The sequence below is a fragment of the Dichomitus squalens genome (genome assembly GCF_000275845.1).
Source record: "Dichomitus squalens LYAD-421 SS1 unplaced genomic scaffold DICSQscaffold_6, whole genome shotgun sequence".
In the NCBI taxonomy this organism is placed as follows: domain Eukaryota; kingdom Fungi; phylum Basidiomycota; class Agaricomycetes; order Polyporales; family Polyporaceae; genus Dichomitus; species Dichomitus squalens.
The window spans coordinates 914,130-929,681 of NW_006766888.1; the positions used below are offsets into that span (position 1 = coordinate 914,130).

The 15,552-nt window shown below is 54.7% G+C and overlaps 4 protein-coding genes across 4 annotated transcripts; all 4 read left to right on the forward strand.

The window, feature by feature from the left end:
* Positions 1 to 1,623: 1,623 nt before the first annotated feature.
* DICSQDRAFT_101887 (DNA mismatch repair protein) lies at positions 1,624 to 5,505 on the forward strand (the record flags this gene model as incomplete). Its single annotated transcript, XM_007363481.1, has 18 exons — positions 1,624 to 1,679; positions 1,738 to 2,066; positions 2,120 to 2,341; positions 2,418 to 2,559; positions 2,614 to 2,709; positions 2,769 to 2,950; positions 3,003 to 3,117; positions 3,170 to 3,339; positions 3,393 to 3,485; positions 3,545 to 3,805; positions 3,872 to 4,046; positions 4,104 to 4,167; positions 4,227 to 4,384; positions 4,445 to 4,468; positions 4,522 to 4,730; positions 4,788 to 4,879; positions 4,935 to 5,178; positions 5,233 to 5,505. The coding sequence occupies exons 1-18, from the start codon at positions 1,634 to 1,636 to the stop codon at positions 5,503 to 5,505; spliced, it is 2,895 nt and encodes a 964-aa protein (XP_007363543.1). The 5' UTR covers positions 1,624 to 1,633.
* A 927-nt stretch (positions 5,506 to 6,432) lies between these two features.
* Positions 6,433 to 9,028, forward strand: DICSQDRAFT_179066 (uncharacterized protein; the record flags this gene model as incomplete). The annotated part of the gene is made up of 15 exons (XM_007363482.1): positions 6,433 to 6,472; positions 6,534 to 6,583; positions 6,639 to 6,716; positions 6,767 to 6,846; positions 6,901 to 7,022; positions 7,099 to 7,164; positions 7,218 to 7,318; positions 7,373 to 7,453; positions 7,506 to 7,611; positions 7,662 to 7,813; positions 7,874 to 8,191; positions 8,250 to 8,350; positions 8,405 to 8,708; positions 8,765 to 8,876; positions 8,967 to 9,028. 15 exons carry the CDS (start codon positions 6,433 to 6,435, stop codon positions 9,005 to 9,007), a joined length of 1,752 nt encoding a protein of 583 aa, XP_007363544.1. The 3' UTR covers positions 9,008 to 9,028.
* Positions 9,029 to 9,685: 657 nt separating this feature from the next.
* Positions 9,686 to 10,447, forward strand: DICSQDRAFT_160331 (uncharacterized protein; the record flags this gene model as incomplete). The annotated part of the gene is made up of 2 exons (XM_007363483.1): positions 9,686 to 10,067; positions 10,120 to 10,447. The coding sequence occupies 2 exons, from the start codon at positions 9,686 to 9,688 to the stop codon at positions 10,341 to 10,343; spliced, it is 606 nt and encodes a 201-aa protein (XP_007363545.1). The 3' UTR covers positions 10,344 to 10,447.
* Positions 10,448 to 11,762: 1,315 nt separating this feature from the next.
* On the forward strand, positions 11,763 to 15,150 carry DICSQDRAFT_179068 (uncharacterized protein; the record flags this gene model as incomplete). The annotated part of the gene is made up of 7 exons (XM_007363484.1): positions 11,763 to 12,171; positions 12,238 to 12,508; positions 12,699 to 12,716; positions 12,771 to 12,849; positions 12,905 to 13,161; positions 13,239 to 13,368; positions 13,431 to 15,150. 7 exons carry the CDS (start codon positions 11,763 to 11,765, stop codon positions 15,012 to 15,014), a joined length of 2,748 nt encoding a protein of 915 aa, XP_007363546.1. The 3' UTR covers positions 15,015 to 15,150.
* Positions 15,151 to 15,552: the final 402 nt, after the last annotated feature.

Consider the following 15,552-nt stretch of genomic DNA (forward strand, 5'->3'; position numbering starts at 1 on the left):
GCGGCACACGGAGAGAAACCGTCGCGCGAGGATGCATGGACTACACTAGGGTAAAGTTTGAAAGTCGGAATAATGAACCCGGTGTTTATTAACAGGTTATTAACATGTTAATTAACGGTTCAAAAGCCCAGGGGTCTATCAGCCCGGTTATATATTGTTCAAAAGTCCGGTCGGAGGCTGTAGGCGTAAGATACCGAGTTCAAGGTAGATGGCGAGGTTAATCTCCGTGCCTAAGCCTTGCGCATGCTTTTGTGCGACCCAGATGATGGAGACAAGGATTACAATGAGGATAGGGTAGCAGATTGCGAGCCAGGCAAGATGATAGGACGCGTGGTGATCATCGATTCAATACGACTGTTAATAAACCTCGGCGGCGTTAGAAAATCTTCTTAACAGTTAATAACACAAGAGTTAATAACAGTTATTAATCCCGGTTAGAAACGGCCTGATTCGGGGCGCCTGTTCATAACTCTCTGTTCGAAAACGATTCTTTTTCTAACCATACCCTAGACTACACTGATTTTGATATCACAGACGCCCGAAGGCCTGACCGACTCAAGAATTTACCCTGGAATCGACCCGTAGAAACGTGGGGTGGTCAAAGTGCCCACACGAATCCAGGACGATTCCATTCGACGGAATCGCTGCAGAATCGCTCGACGAACCGTCCTCCGAACCGCCATCTTTGACTACCCCTATTAATGATATTGGTGTACTAGAGCGAAGCGGTTGCACACGACATGTCTACCGAGGGGTGCAGATTGAATATTGAATGGTGAACTAGTAAGCCTATGTCTGGACGGGGCGGCGGGACCTCATTCTCACCTGATCTGCCCACACTTTTGACATGATGCTCCTCACACTTGGTACCGCCGCACTTTGGCCCCCGCATTAGGAAAGTCGTCTAAGAGCGACACCGAGCAGGGAAGGATGACAGCTGCGTAAGTGACTTGATGATTGACGTCTGCGTCCGTCGACTAGTTCACGCCTGTGAGAACGGAAAGCCTCATCTGAAGGTGTAAGTGTACCGTGTATGCCCTTGTGCAATAGCGATACCCTCGCATTTGGACATACAGAAGACGCTAATATGCATTGTTCCACAAGGTGTCTACACAGAGATGACCTGAAGCTCGAGGTCATGATGAATGTACCTTCCGTGACAAACCTCTATACCGGCAGTTAGAGTAGGTATGGAAGTAATAAAGGAAGCAAAAAAAATCGATCTTGCACCATCAAGCCACTTCAGGAGCTGCGGTGGGAAGTATGCCACTGCGCCTGTACACAATAGGTGCGGAATTTTGGAAGGAGACGAAGCGAGGCAAAGACATGAGGCTTACCAGGCACTTCTGAAACTGAGACCAGGAAACACATTGCGGGGTCATTGCTGTCGTGAATCAATTGCTCGCTCGACGGGACGGGGGGCGGAGCGGCGCAGATGTTTGATAGCTCTGCTCGCTCGGTGTCAAGGTGAGAACCAAAGAAAAATTGTAGCGAGCGCCGGGAAGCAGCTGTGGAGGCGGAGTTTCAAAGCGTGGCACTCCGCCGGTACGCGTCGCGTCGCGTGGACGCGTCCTGGCCCATTGACAGGAAACGCGTCTGTCCTGCTGAGGCTGCGACGAGCATCGTGTTCACCATGTCTCTCATGTATGGCAAAGAGAAGGATGCAGAGTACGAGATAGGTCTGTCGTTCCCCGCCATGCATCCCTCCTGCCCCTCGTCCCTGACATCCCTCCTCAGATAACTCGTCTCATCCTGGCTTCTGCTCATTCTTTGCCAAACTCCCTCCCAAGTCTCCTGAGACAGGGACAGTTCGTCTCTTCTTTCGCAACGAGTACTACTCTGTGCATGGGCCCGACGCCCATTACGTCGCAACACATCTTTTCCGTACGAACTCCGTCATCAAGTACCTCGGTGGGCGCGCTGGTCTACCCAGCGTCACGCTCAGCGAGAGTCTTGCCAAGAGTTTCCTCCGGGATGCGTTGACGAGTAAGCAGCTGAAAGTGGAAATATGGGCTCCAGAAGCAGGACAAGGAAAGAAGGCTACCAAGTTCGTTTTGGACAAGGAGGTACGTTCTATATGTATGTTCCGCTTGCTCTCCTTGTTAAGTGTGTGCGTTAGGCTTCTCCTGGAAACCTGTCAGCTGTAGAGGATCTTTTATTTGTGAACACGGACATCGTCTCCGCTCCAATCGTCATGGCCATCAAAATTGCGAGTACGCCAGCGGTACCGGGAAGCACCGCAGTCAAGACCAAAGCCGTCGGCGTCGCGTACGCCGACAGCAGCACGCGGGAGCTGGGTGTGGCAGATTTCGTCGACAATGACCTTTTCTCAAACACTGAGGTCCGTTCTCGTCGCGCAATAGTCGATGTGGCCGTCTTCGCTTACTCTTGCTTTGTCTGCGTCTGCATATATGCAGACTCTTATCATCCAACTGTCCGTCAAAGAGGCCATCATCCCCACCGGGACGAACTCTGGCACTACTGAGCGCGACTTCGACTTGAAGAAGCTAAAGGAAGTGCTCGACAGGTGTGGGGTTGTCATAACCGAACGGAAACCTAGTGCGTGTACACCGCGTCTAGGGAGGCGCGCTCGCTAATATAGATTCCTCACAGGTGACTTCACTGTAAAAAACATCAACGATGACCTCGTACGCTTGCTCAACGCGAGCGCGATGCCTTCGTCATCTACAGACTCTGCAGCCACCATTCGTAAGTCGCACTTGGCGTCCAACAACATCCATGTTGCTGAATCGAACTCTCTGTAACAGCGCAGCTGTCACTGCCGACGGCCCCTGCAGCTCTGTCGGCACTTGTTTCCTATCTTTCCCTACTCTCTGACCCGTCCAACCATGGCGCTTGGAGCATTCGGACGCATGATTTATCTCAGTATATGCGCCTTGATGCTAGCGCGCTTCGCGCCTTGAACTTGACTGAGGCGCCAGGGAACATCGTAAGTAACTTCCTGCCAACTATGCGTCCGTGCACTCACCGCATACACGCAGGGATCCAACAAAAATACGACATTGTTCGGCCTTCTGAACAAGTGCAAGACTGCCCAAGGGTCAAGGTTGCTCGGGAGCTGGCTGAAGCAGCCGCTGGTGAACCGGCACGACATCCGTACGTCCTCTTCGCTCACTAGTCTGTTACATCCTGAATGACACGCATACAGTCAGGCGACAGAGCTTGGTGGAGGCGTTCTTCGAGGATGCAAACACTCGTCGAATACTGCAAGATGACTACCTGAAGCTCATGCCGGACATGCACCGTATCTGCAAGCGATTCCAGAAGTCGATCGCTTCGCTGGAAGACGTCGTTCGCGTCTACCAGGCCGTACTCAAGGTACAGAATGACATTGTGTCCTCGAAGCATATGCGTGCTAATGCCAAAGATAGCTCGAAGGGTTCATCAGCACCATCGAGAGCATGGAGACAAGCTCGGAGGATCAGAAGGCCCTCTTGAAGGAGATATATCTCACGAAACTCAAGGTAGGTCTTGGAGCCACCATTCATACCTGAAAGTACATGCTTATCAAGACTGCGGCCAGGAATTCGACGGCTCGCTGTCGAAGTACTCCGAGATGGTGCAGCAGACGCTCGACCTTGACGAGCTCGAGAACCACAACTTCGTCATCAAGCCGGACTACGACGCGCGCCTGCAGTCTCTCGCAGACAAGCTAGCTGAAGTGCGCGATGGGCTCGATGCGGAGCACCGTAAGGTCGGGAAGGCGCTCGGGCTTGAGCTCGACAAGAAGCTCCACCTCGAGAACTCGCCTACGTATGGATACTGCTTCCGGATCTCCAAAAATGTAAGTGTGTGCTGCTCCGCAACGCCATATCACAGACTGGAGAAATTGACGTTTTGTCTGTAATAGGATGTGAAGTTGCTGCACGACGATAAGAAGAGGTACATCGAGTTGGGCGCTTTGAAGAGCGGGGTGTTCTTCACTACCCCGACCCTCAAGGGCCTTTCGACGGAGCATACCGAAATTACCGAGCAGTATTCGCGCACGCAAAGTGGGCTCGTCAAGGAGGTCGTGAATATCGCTTGTAAGTCTCTCGTATATGTTTTGTTGCGAAGACCATTCTTAGTGACGGCATGGACAGCAACGTACACGCCCGTACTCGAGGCGCTGAACAACGTCATTGCACACTTGGACGTAACTGTCAGGTAGGAGGGTGTATGCTTGGCATTCGATCGTCGCTGATTGGTGGTCAATCTATATGTAGTCTCGCCCATGTTGCCGTCAACGCTCCGGAGACGTACGTCAAGCCCGAGATCCTTGCGCGTGGCTCTGGCAGTCTGGTCTTGAAGGAGGCTCGACACCCATGCCTCGAGGTGCAAGACGACCTCAGCTTCATTCCGAATGATGTCGAGATGATCAAAGGTGCACACATCGAAGCTACTTTCCTGTATTGATGTTAACATCAATTTTGCTGCATCACAGACGAGAGCGAGTTCCAAATCATCAGTGCGTATGACTTTCCACCGGCACATCTGTGCGTTATTGACGATCCCGCTCAGCTGGACCAAACATGGGCGGAAAGAGCACATATATCCGCCAGGTCGGTGTAATTGCTCTGATGGCACAGACCGGGAGCTTTGTGCCCTGTGCGTCAGCGCGTATCCCGATTTTCGACTCCATTCTCTGCCGCGTCGGTGCTGGTGACAGCCAGTTGAAGGGCATTTCGACTTTCATGGCCGAGATGCTCGAAACGGCAACCATTCTCCGGGTACGCTATCATCCTTGACGCTCGTTGAGGCGATAACTCACGGATCGCGGATATCAGTCTGCGACGAAGGACTCGTTGATTATCATTGATGAGTTAGGACGAGGTACTTCGACCTACGACGGCTTTGGATTGGCATGGGCCATTTCCGAGTACGTTTGTTTTTCCCGATCTGTACCTCTCACCCAATCCTGATTTCATCTATAGGCACATCGCGTCTCAGATCCATGCTTTCTGCATGTTCGCGACCCACTTCCACGAGCTGACCGCCCTGGATCAGGAGATTAGTCATGTCAAGAACCTCCATGTCGTCGCCCATGTCTCGGACTCCGAGGAAGGCGGCGGGGATCGCGACATTACTTTGCTCTACAAGGTCGAGCCAGGCGTTTGCGATCAGAGTTTTGGTATTCACGTCGCTGAATTGGCGAACTTCCCCGAAAGCGTGGTCAAGGTATGCGGACCATCGATCTCATCCTGAACATTCGTCACTCATGGGATGTAACAGCTAGCGAGGAAGAAAGCCGAGGAGCTCGAGGACTTCAACCACGAGAAGGCAGAGCCCGAACTGCCCGCAGATGTGGTTGAAGAAGGTACGAAGATTGTCGAAGAGATGCTGCGCGCATGGACGTCCACCGGCCACGACGGCGAGGACGTCGTCATGGCTGATGACGATGCTTCTCCCGAAGAGCAGCTTGAAGAGCTCAAGAGGTGTGTAGAGAGATTCCGCCCGAAGATTGAGAGCAATCCATGGGCGCAGAGCCTGCTCGCGTCGCTATGATTGTTCTTGTCTTCAGGACCTGTCGTGCCCTCACCATATTGCTGTCGATTGTAGCTATCGATCATCGCTGTGCTTGCTTCGCCCCCGCTAATCCTATCGCATGTTACGTTGTTTCTGCAAGCCTCTGTCCCCGTGCATTCTACGCAGAACCTGTCGGCGGCACACGATCACGTGCTAGCGCGCCACCCGGTGCCACTGGAAATCACTCCCGCCTTGAGTCCTTCCCAAGACATTCTCCCGCCCGCGCCATGGCTCGAGAATGCGCCTCCATATTCCGTAACACTGCCCGTCTGCCTCGATGCACGTTCGATGGCACTTGCTGTCGAACTTGCCGAACCTCGTGTACAACGACGCCCTGGTTCCTTTGTCCTTTACCAGCGCGTGGCATCGAGCTAGACCGTGATACGATACTTGCCACACAAAGGAATTTGGCTGAGACGTTCTGCAGGTCTGAGTGCCCTGGTCTTAGGCTTGCCACTCATCAGGGTGGATATCTCAACGGCTATATAACAGGTGAGGCGAGACTACTATGGTTTCGCGGTCCCCTCGTCTCCGCTTTCCCCCCACTCTCCAGTTCTCCGGAGACCTGTCTTCGTCTTCTTGTTTGTACATATCATTACCTGTACATATCTTTTCTGCGTCCCTCCACCGTTGGGTCCGGAGACGATGAGGTCCCAACACAATACCCTCGGGGAGCAGGGGCAGGAAAGAAGTCGGACGCCAAGGACGAGCTTCACGTCCACAACGGCTTGTTCTGCGGTTCCTGAAAGCCAGGATGGGAAGTTGATGCCATACCGATCTTCTTGTCCCCTGTGCGGTAACACTCCGATAATTCCTGACACCAAGGGGATACACTCGAAGCCCCATACCCCTTGGATGTTGAGCAACATCTACATGTGGGGTCACTTCGTTTGTCTGGTCGGTTTAATGATTGCTCTCGTGGTCCTCGCCTCCAATATTCGCGAAGGTACGTATCTTTGGGGATAACTTCCTGACCACCTCGATACGATCTGACGCAACCAATCAAGGCATCGCGGTACCTCGTCGTCTCACAGCTGGGGTCCCCCACTACGCCCTGGTGAGCCCGAGGGGTGTATCGTCCTATCCGTGTCGGGTACTGATGGTCATCCTAGAAATCTGTACCTGTTCTTATCTCCCTGATAATACAATGTTCTTGGTCGGTAGTGCGCGAGGAGATCCATAAGATGCAGGTGAGTGAGTTTCTGCCTTTTTTGATGAACTGCTCAACCATGTTTGTTAGTTCCTGGTCAACCTCTCTCGTCATGGCGAAGCGGGAGAGACGGCGAAGAAGACCATAGATTTGAACTATGCACATCAAAAGTATGTCGGCCTGTCGTATTGTTAGCTGGCAGTTGGTCACTACTGTTGCCACAGCTTGTTTGTATGTACCTACACGTCTCGCCAGAACCGGGATTGGCTGGTGTTCTGGGCGTGCTTGTTGTCTCTGATCATCCTCGCTCTTCAACCATTTTCCGTCGCGCTGTTTTCTGTGCGGAGTGTGTGGTGGCTCTTTCCAGGTCAAGCTCTGCAACAATGCGCGGACGTGATAGTAGCTGAATCGTTTGCACATAGTTACATACGTCTCGAGCATTAGCCAGGTTGGACTCAATCCCCAGGCACACTGGATAGACATGAACGGTATGTATGCGTCTTCCTGTGTCTTTACACACACTAATGGCGTTGGCCCTTAGCGTTTTTGGGAGCATCAGGATTTGCGACTGCGAGGGTACTATACGACCTCAGCTACCCTCCGTTCGTAGACTCTCACGGGTATACCATCGAAGAGTTCGAGGTGGGCACTATGCCTCCACAAGAGCCCACACCTAAATGACACATTATTCGCCAGCTGCCTGCCGTCACCAACGGTACCGTATATGCGGATGTCTCTGCAGTTCATTACCAGGCATCGTGCCTCAGTCCGACTGACGTGGGTGATATGAAGATTCGCGTTCGACTGCCGTGCTAACCATTCTCTTCAGTCTTGGATGGTTTCTGTAGAAGGCACTACTATGGCCCACTGTAGTGCTACCTTTGAAGAGTGCCAGTTCTCGTGGGATATTACTGACGCATCGACTATTTCTTTCGGTATGTCAATCGCACCCACCTATCCGAAGGATGACTGCACTTCCTGGCAGGTTCGGCGACCCTGCCGGATAATAGCGGCTGCCAGAACTATACCAACATTCCCCTCCAGTTTCGTCCTGTGGTATTCTACTTTGCGGATGGACCTTCGCATTCCATCTCGGCCGTCACGGGCACGTATGCCGCATGTTTTACACAGTCGAGGGTGAGCAGCTGGAAGATATGCGTGGGAGAGCCAAGTGGCTTAAGGCGCTAAGCCATTAAGCCAATGCACGGTTTACTGATGGTCCTATGTCGCCCCGGAATCTCGGTCTCCGAGGTATCCGTCGCTGTTGACTTGGCCTCAAAAACAACCACCATTGTGTCTCGCATCGACGTCAGGTCACCTATCGTTACGCAGCAGTCCGTCTACAACGGGCTCTTCTTCGATGAGGATAGCTTGGATGTCATGGCTTACGTACGATTACAAGCAATCCAACAGCAGCTGCCTGGCGCAATAGTCCAGGCGGCTCGGGCCCAGAACACCAGTTTAGCGGATACGTTGGCGCACAATGGTTTGGCGGATATCACTGCTAGCATCTACGTATGTGCTCAACCAACGTGAATCCATTCAGCATGATGACTAACTCAACGTGGACCAGAACACGTATCCTAGCCTCGTAGCGAAGACCATTTACTTCGTCGACACCCAGCAGCCGGTCACTATACGCCTAGGAGCGTGGTGCGACCGCCTGTTCATAGTGTACGCCGCTCACGCTATCCACTCCCTCTGAGCCTACTGACGTGCTCCTCATAGTCCTGTCTTCGTCTCTCTCGTCTCAGTCTCCTTGTTCGCCCTTGCTCTTGGAGGTATCAATATACAACTACTCCATCAGGACGCTCGTAGCCGCCTGGCCCTTCCACGAAACTACACGACCCCGAGATCCTTCTTCCAATTCGCAGGTGACCTGGAAGCACAATATCGGGTCGCAGCCGTACAACGTAGCGAGCGCGCGGGGCAGGACGCTGGAGAGCTGCGTCTCACGATCTCCCCGAAGACTGGTCGTATTACGGTCGTGGCGGACCCGAGGGACAGGCGCGCACCTTCGCTGTCTTCAGACGTGTGCAATATTCCACGTCAGGATGGGGAGAAGCCCGACGTGGCAACACATAACAGTTGGCGGGCAGTCTGGAGAAGGATAGCGGGGCTGGGAAGCACCTGCAGGGGAGTCTATTCGCGACGAGGAGGCGGACTCATCGCGGACACGAGCGCACACTTCTCAGCCTCGGTATGGACGGCGATACTCGGTACGGACGGCTGTCGTTGTTTCATCGACCATTGTGGACCGCTTGGTATCTGCTGATGTATTGATTGGTAGCTGAAGTCGATCCTCGGGATTTCGCAACCCTTGTGCCGTAGTGTATATTCATGGCCTCACCCCTGCCATCTTCGCCTAGATCTGTGATAAACATTTCAAGGGGACTAGGTGCTTCCCGACTTCTGAGTGGCCAGAGCGCGACACCCAGGTTCAGTGTCAAGACCCGGAGTCTTGGTGGGCGTGGGAGGAGCTTCAGAGGCCAATGTCAAACTGTCGACCCAATATCGATTATACTAGAAGGGGGAACTGCCCCGTATACGGCTGCCAATTGGTGGCCAACGTTAGTGCGCGCAATTGTTGTTGAATCCTTGAGTGTAAGTTATGTTACTGTACGTGACAGTCCAAGGCGATGGTTTCACTTCGGATGGTGCTGCGATGATGTCCATTCGTTCACGTCTCATAGTATGTGCTCCAAGCGCAAGCCAATGGGGCAACTCTTGAGCACCCCGGGGCGTTTGTTTGTTTGTGGGTGTAGGTGTCTGCGAGCTGCCGCGCCTACCGAGCGCTTAGAATTGCTACTCACTTCCCAGCAATCCAGTCGGTTGCGCCCACACACAGAACGTCCATCCGATTGCCCTTCGCCAGCAGCATATATACGCTTCGGTCTCTAGCCATGTCTCCAACATACTCACTCGCCGCCTACGCCTTCGAGCACCTGCCTGTCAGACAACTTGTTCCAGACTTTACTTGATACGCACGCGTCGCACTATTCCACTACGATGTCTTCTCCTGCCGCGTCCTCCTCCACCTCGCACCTCACCTTCTTCGGTGTATTTGGTCGCCCGGCGGCCCCTACCCATGACATTGACGTCGAGGCACAGCTCCCGCCTCCTCGTCCTGCGCGCACCAACACACCCCGCACGATCCGCGTCTCCGTTCATGAGGAGACAGCGACGAATGCGATCGACGACTTCTTCGGCGCGTCGCGCAGCTCGAACACGAGCCCCACTGGCACACGGGACAGCCGGCACGACGAGTCGCGGCTGTCTGTGTCTTTGGAGGATATGCCCCCGCCATACGAACGCTCGATGGAGCCTCCTATGTACACGGCGGTCTCTGACCAGCCTACGCTCGCGATGTATCTCTTCAAGTTCGGCTTCCGTGAGTATATTCGAGCATCCACGACTAGCTTGGTCGCTGATTGCAATTGCAGTGTTCCCTCTGTTCTGGGTTGCAGGTGCTCTGATCCTGCTGTCGCCACTGTCTGCGCCTCCCGACTGGGAGTTGACCAAGTCTACGATTGAGCGGGAGGAGCTGATTTTGTCGATGCGTCGGACGGAGGTGAAGTGGGCTCGGCGATGTGTCGTTGCGCTGTCCGTGTTCGTTGTTGTCGCCCTCGCACTCGTCCTCGGCGTTGTGTTCGGCATGCGCTCATGAGCCATTTCCCTCACCGAAAATGCCCGGGGCCTGGAGCCCGTCAACCGCTGTCCTTATCGTTATTACTTATCCTTATGACCTGTATCAATACTGCTATCCAAATGACACCACGTACGCTCAACACCCTCGTAAGGTCACAGGCCTGTTGGCTGCGCTGCCTCTTATTCAGTTCGCACCGGTCGTCAAGTTAGTACCCACGTTGCGGGAATTTTGTGCCGTTACTTATACGCTTCTCCTGTTGTATCAGTCTGCCAGCTGTGGCAATCGCTGACTTGCACAAGAGCACAGACAGGGGTCCAGAGCGGGGATGTAAGGGGTAAAAAAGCCCATCGCGAGGGTAGAACTCCAGATTCCTTGAACGTAGAGGTAAGGGAAAAGTCTGACGCTCTAGCCGATTGAGCTAGGCGGGCTCGAGGGTGATGTACCAACGGCTTATTATTGGGCGGACTTTGCCGAGCACAAATTGCGACACCCTCGTGGCGCGAGCACTGAAGGTTTGCTGGGATGCGAGGAGGGTAGGAGTCGACTTCTCTGGACGTGCGCTCACTAAAGTTGTGTCAAAGTGGGGCTGTTCGGACTCGCAACCTGGCTTCGCCGGACGAGCTGCTTTCGCCGCCACCAGGGCAAGCGCATGGTCGCAGCGTGTCCCGGAACTTGGGAGGTGGACGGTTGTCCCTCCGTCATGCGTCATGCTTCGTGTCAACGCCAGGGAAGCATGCTACTACTGCCGGCATACTGGAATCAGTGCCGGCGGCGATGGCCCAAGGCGATAGAGAGGTGAGATTGCCGCATCTGGAGATAGACTTTAATGTGAGCTTGCAGGAGACCGATTCGGCCGCCATCGAGGGACGCTGCTCCGTCACTGGAGTGCAACACGACGGGCTCTGTTCTGGATGCTGGGATCGTCACCCAGTCCGTGTCAACGGCCATGCGCGGTGGGCAGGCGCGGCGCGAGCACCGAAGACGGCGGCTCGATATGGCGAGGGCACGCACTGCTTGCGGTGGGAGGATCGCCCGCTGGCGCCTGTGTGCGAGCGGACGTGAAGGACGTGCCAGGGAGGGTGCCCGATCTGGCCTTGGGTGGTCGCATGGACGCCCCCACCGCTGTCCAAGAGAAGCTCATGCTCTGATGGACGCCGTGCGCCGCCCCCCTCCGCTCCGCGTATTTATACCGCCGTCCCCGCGACCCCCGCCCCCGGTCCACCTGTCCCGCTGCCCACCTCCTACGCCTCCTCCCTTGTGCCCCACAAGACAGCGTATCGAGTACCATCCGTGTATAATCCTCCGCCGGCGTCCTACCTGCCGTCCGAGTACAGCTAATCTCTGCATACTACTTCCTCTTACTCCCCAGACCTGTCCTCGTAACCGCATACAGGTCTCGCACGTCTCCCTTAACTTATATCGCTCGCTCTCGTTGCAATGTCTAGCTCTCCCGCTCAAACACAGCTCTCGCCCGCTCGTTCTCCTTCGCTTTCCATCGCTTTCCCTCGTTCTCCGCGCGACACTCCCGCCACACCGCCTACCTCCTCATCCTGTTCCCCACACGCACCTCCTACGCCGCCTGACTCTTCTTCTCGCATCGCATCACTCTTCAACACCAGTCCCTCTCCTCGTTCCAACAGCAGTCTGAATACCTCCTCCGATTTCTCTCTGTCCACTACTCTCTCAACCTCCGCACCTCAGTTTCAACCGCGTCTCATTGACACGCCCATCGATCTCCATTGCCTTGCCCCGGACCTCGACAGTCCGCCCGCTGCACAGGACTCCGGACCCATCGGAACCCGTAACGATAGTGTCAATTTCAAAGCTCGCGAGCAAGGGAGTCCGAGTACGTTTCCTGCTGTGTCCCTCACCTCTAAACGGCCGCGTGTTGAGGCTAACCCTCCATCGACAGCGCCTACCCAAGAAGCGATGGCGCACAGGTTGTCTCCAGACTCGCTCCCACCGGCTTTCGTTCCTGCTGCTGCTGCTCGCGCACAGGTTGCTCGGGAAGCGACAGAGGACGAGCAGACGGATTCCTCCGATTCCGACCCGCGCCCGCCCAATGTGTATATCAATGGCTTACCTCCCAATTTCCCGGAGGAGGAATTGCTTGCCATGACTCGGCCCTTCGGACCTGTTTTGAGCGTGCGCACCTTTACTCGGCACGTAAGCGACAAACCATCGTGAGTACTTTTCGTGTTTGTTTGTGCAAGAGTCGTCAGATGCTGCGAAGAAATCAAGTGCATATATGCGGCATAGATCGCGCTCCGTTCCTTGGGAGGATTCGTCCAATGTGTCTTCAATATCGTCGTTGGCTATCCTGCTTCTCGTACTATTGAATCCACCTTTGCTGACTTGAATTTCTCGCCTCAGTGGCTACGGATTTGTCTTGTAAGTGCACATCCGTCCACCATATATGTAACTAGCTGACGTCTCGCCAACCAGATTCGAGAGGCTGTCATCCGCGGAGAAGTGCATCGAATCTCTGCGCAAGTACCGCAATCTTCATCCATCATTTTCCAAGGTGAATACCATCTCTGTCATGCGTGGACCCATTTCTCTGATATCGCTCTTTTCAGCAATTACACAAGATCCCGGGAACTCCTTACGCTTCGGTACCTCCGTCTCTCACTGCAAACACAGGCCCCACCGATTCATTCAAGGCGAAGATGGAGCAGCTTTGCGACAAATCGTCCACCAACCTGTACATGGAAGGTCTTCCGCTAGATGTAACCGAGGCGACTCTCCATGCTCTTGTCACACCATACCGCATCATGAGCTCGCGCTTCTTCCATACCCGCTTGAGTAGTCCCCCGAGGATCATTGCGTTCGTCAGGTGCGTCAATTCCTCCCTTTTTCGGATATTTTTTGCTCCGCATTCACTTTAGAACGGCAATGCTTACGAAACGATAGGCTGGAAACCCGTACCGCAGCGGAAGACATCATTGAACGTTTGCATGGTCGGCTCGTCCGGGGTTGGAACGACGCGGGCTGTAGGATCTCTGTCAGATTCGCGGATACAGCGGAACAGAGGGAGCTCAGGGTGCGTATTGCTACGAAGCTGTCACCGTTCGGCCTCTGATGCGATCTCGTCAATGCCTCCAGCGTAACGAACGCCAGAACCCCGAAGGGGAGCAATCCCCAGCGCGGTTGACAATGGCACGCGCCGCCCTGCTGAACCTCAAGGGTACTCAGTACCAAGGACCCGGTCTGTCACCCACCTTGTCAGACGTCGACTTGGGCTCCCTGCAGAATACGACTAATTCGAACTTGGGGCTTGCATACAATCAATTCGGACTAGGTCAGGCGGGCCAGATTTCTCCCATTGGCCCGACTTCTCCTTTGCCTGCCCAGGATGCTTTCTTGCGCGGCGGTATCGGTCTGCAGGAAACCAGTGCGCTAGGTGTCAATATGCCGTCGCTGGACACGTTCAGCACTCGGAACCCCTACGTCTCAGCCCAAACACTTCGCCTTCCTCACCAGGATCTTCCTGCCGATGCTTCAGGTCTTTTCGACGAGCAGGCTGAGTTGCAACTAGCGCTGATGAACATGCAAGGAGCCCGTGCGCAGAGCGGGTACACCCCCGTCGAGCAGCTCATTCTCCAAGCACATGTCCGCCAGCGACGCGCTCATGCAGCGGCACCGCACCATGATAGTGTTCCTGCGCGCGCCCCGAATCCACGCAGTGGTCATCCCCGTGTAGGACGCAGCGCGAACAGCGGGTACGGAGCAAACCGGCGTCTGCTCGACTTCCTACCACCCGTGTCTGAGGACGATTTTTACGCTACCGCAGCTCTCGTCCCGAACCACCGCACGCTTTCTCAGGCCATGCCGGGAGAGATTGGACTAGACGCCTTCTCTCGCGGGGGCGACCTATCGTGTTCAACGCGCGCTTTGGATCTGGAGCGTCAAGTACCGCTCTCTGGGCAGCCCACACGCCAACGTGTCCATACTCTCGCCGCCCAAGTCCGTCCTGATGTTGACAGTCAAGGCCTCCACATTCGTTCCTCCACTCTACCGACACAATACCTCAACGTCCGCAACACCACTCGTCCCAGCAACATCAACAACCCCTTGTACGATTCTAGCATCAGTCTCGCCGGCAACGTATCCTCCAGCAGCTCTCGTCGCACTAGCAACGTTGTACGCGTCAACGAAACACATGTCTCAAGCACCCAGCAAAGTTCATATTCCCCTTCTAATGGTCTTACTACAACCCGCAATGCCCGTACTTTGGGCGCAAGCGCCCTCGCAGATACCCAAACGCTATTTACCAGCAAGAACAACGTGAACATCTCCAGCGCTGCCTCTCGGAAGAGCACGATGACCGACGCCGATGTTAAGACTTCCTCACCTCCCTCTACCTCAATCATTAAGCCTCCCAACGGTGCGACCTCAGGCTCGACGAGCCATCCCGGAGGCGTGTCGATGTCTACGAGTACCTCCCAGGACGCAGACGACGAGGACGAGGGATCTTGTGTTGTTTCCCCCGCACTCACCTACTCATCGCGCACCCCTGCGTCTCTCAGTCCCGCCACTCCGTACTCCGGTTTCTTCTCTGAAAACGGAGAAACGTTCAAGAATGCGGGTATCAACGTCAGTGGCACGATTGGTCCCGTCGGCCCGGGGGACGTTCAACCCGATATGAGTGAGGTGAAGAAGGTGCAGGTACAAGGTGGAAACCATTGAGCGGAAGCTCTGTAGAAAGGGGTCGTAGCAGGTGGAATGGACTGTCTGTAGCCGTCGTTATGTCGAACAGTACGTAGAACGTCTATGGTTGTACGATAAGTGTCCATGTTGTACCCAAGAAGCTATGAAGTGTGCATCAGCTGTACTCACATGCAGGCGGCGGAAGCTTGCCGGGGAGGACTTGATGAGTTCGACTCCTGCTACCGCAGACGCTGTCTCATGCACGCAATACCACCTTGGTATACGCTCCAGATGATATGGCGTAGACGCACCGACCAGTGCCGACAATGTCTTGAGGGAGTGCGCTAGGATTCAATAGTCGCAAGCCAAATTCACGCCCCGCCGACTCGGAGGACGTCCCCCGAATACACGGCATGCAAACGCGCTATTCCCGCGATGGGAAATGCATCGTAGGCGTTTGTTTATTTGTCAGTGTGGGCGGCTGCGAGCTGGCGCACGACCGACCTTCCCCGCAATCCAGTCGGTTGCGCCCACACACAGAACGTCCATCCGATTGCCCTTCGCCAGCAGCATATAT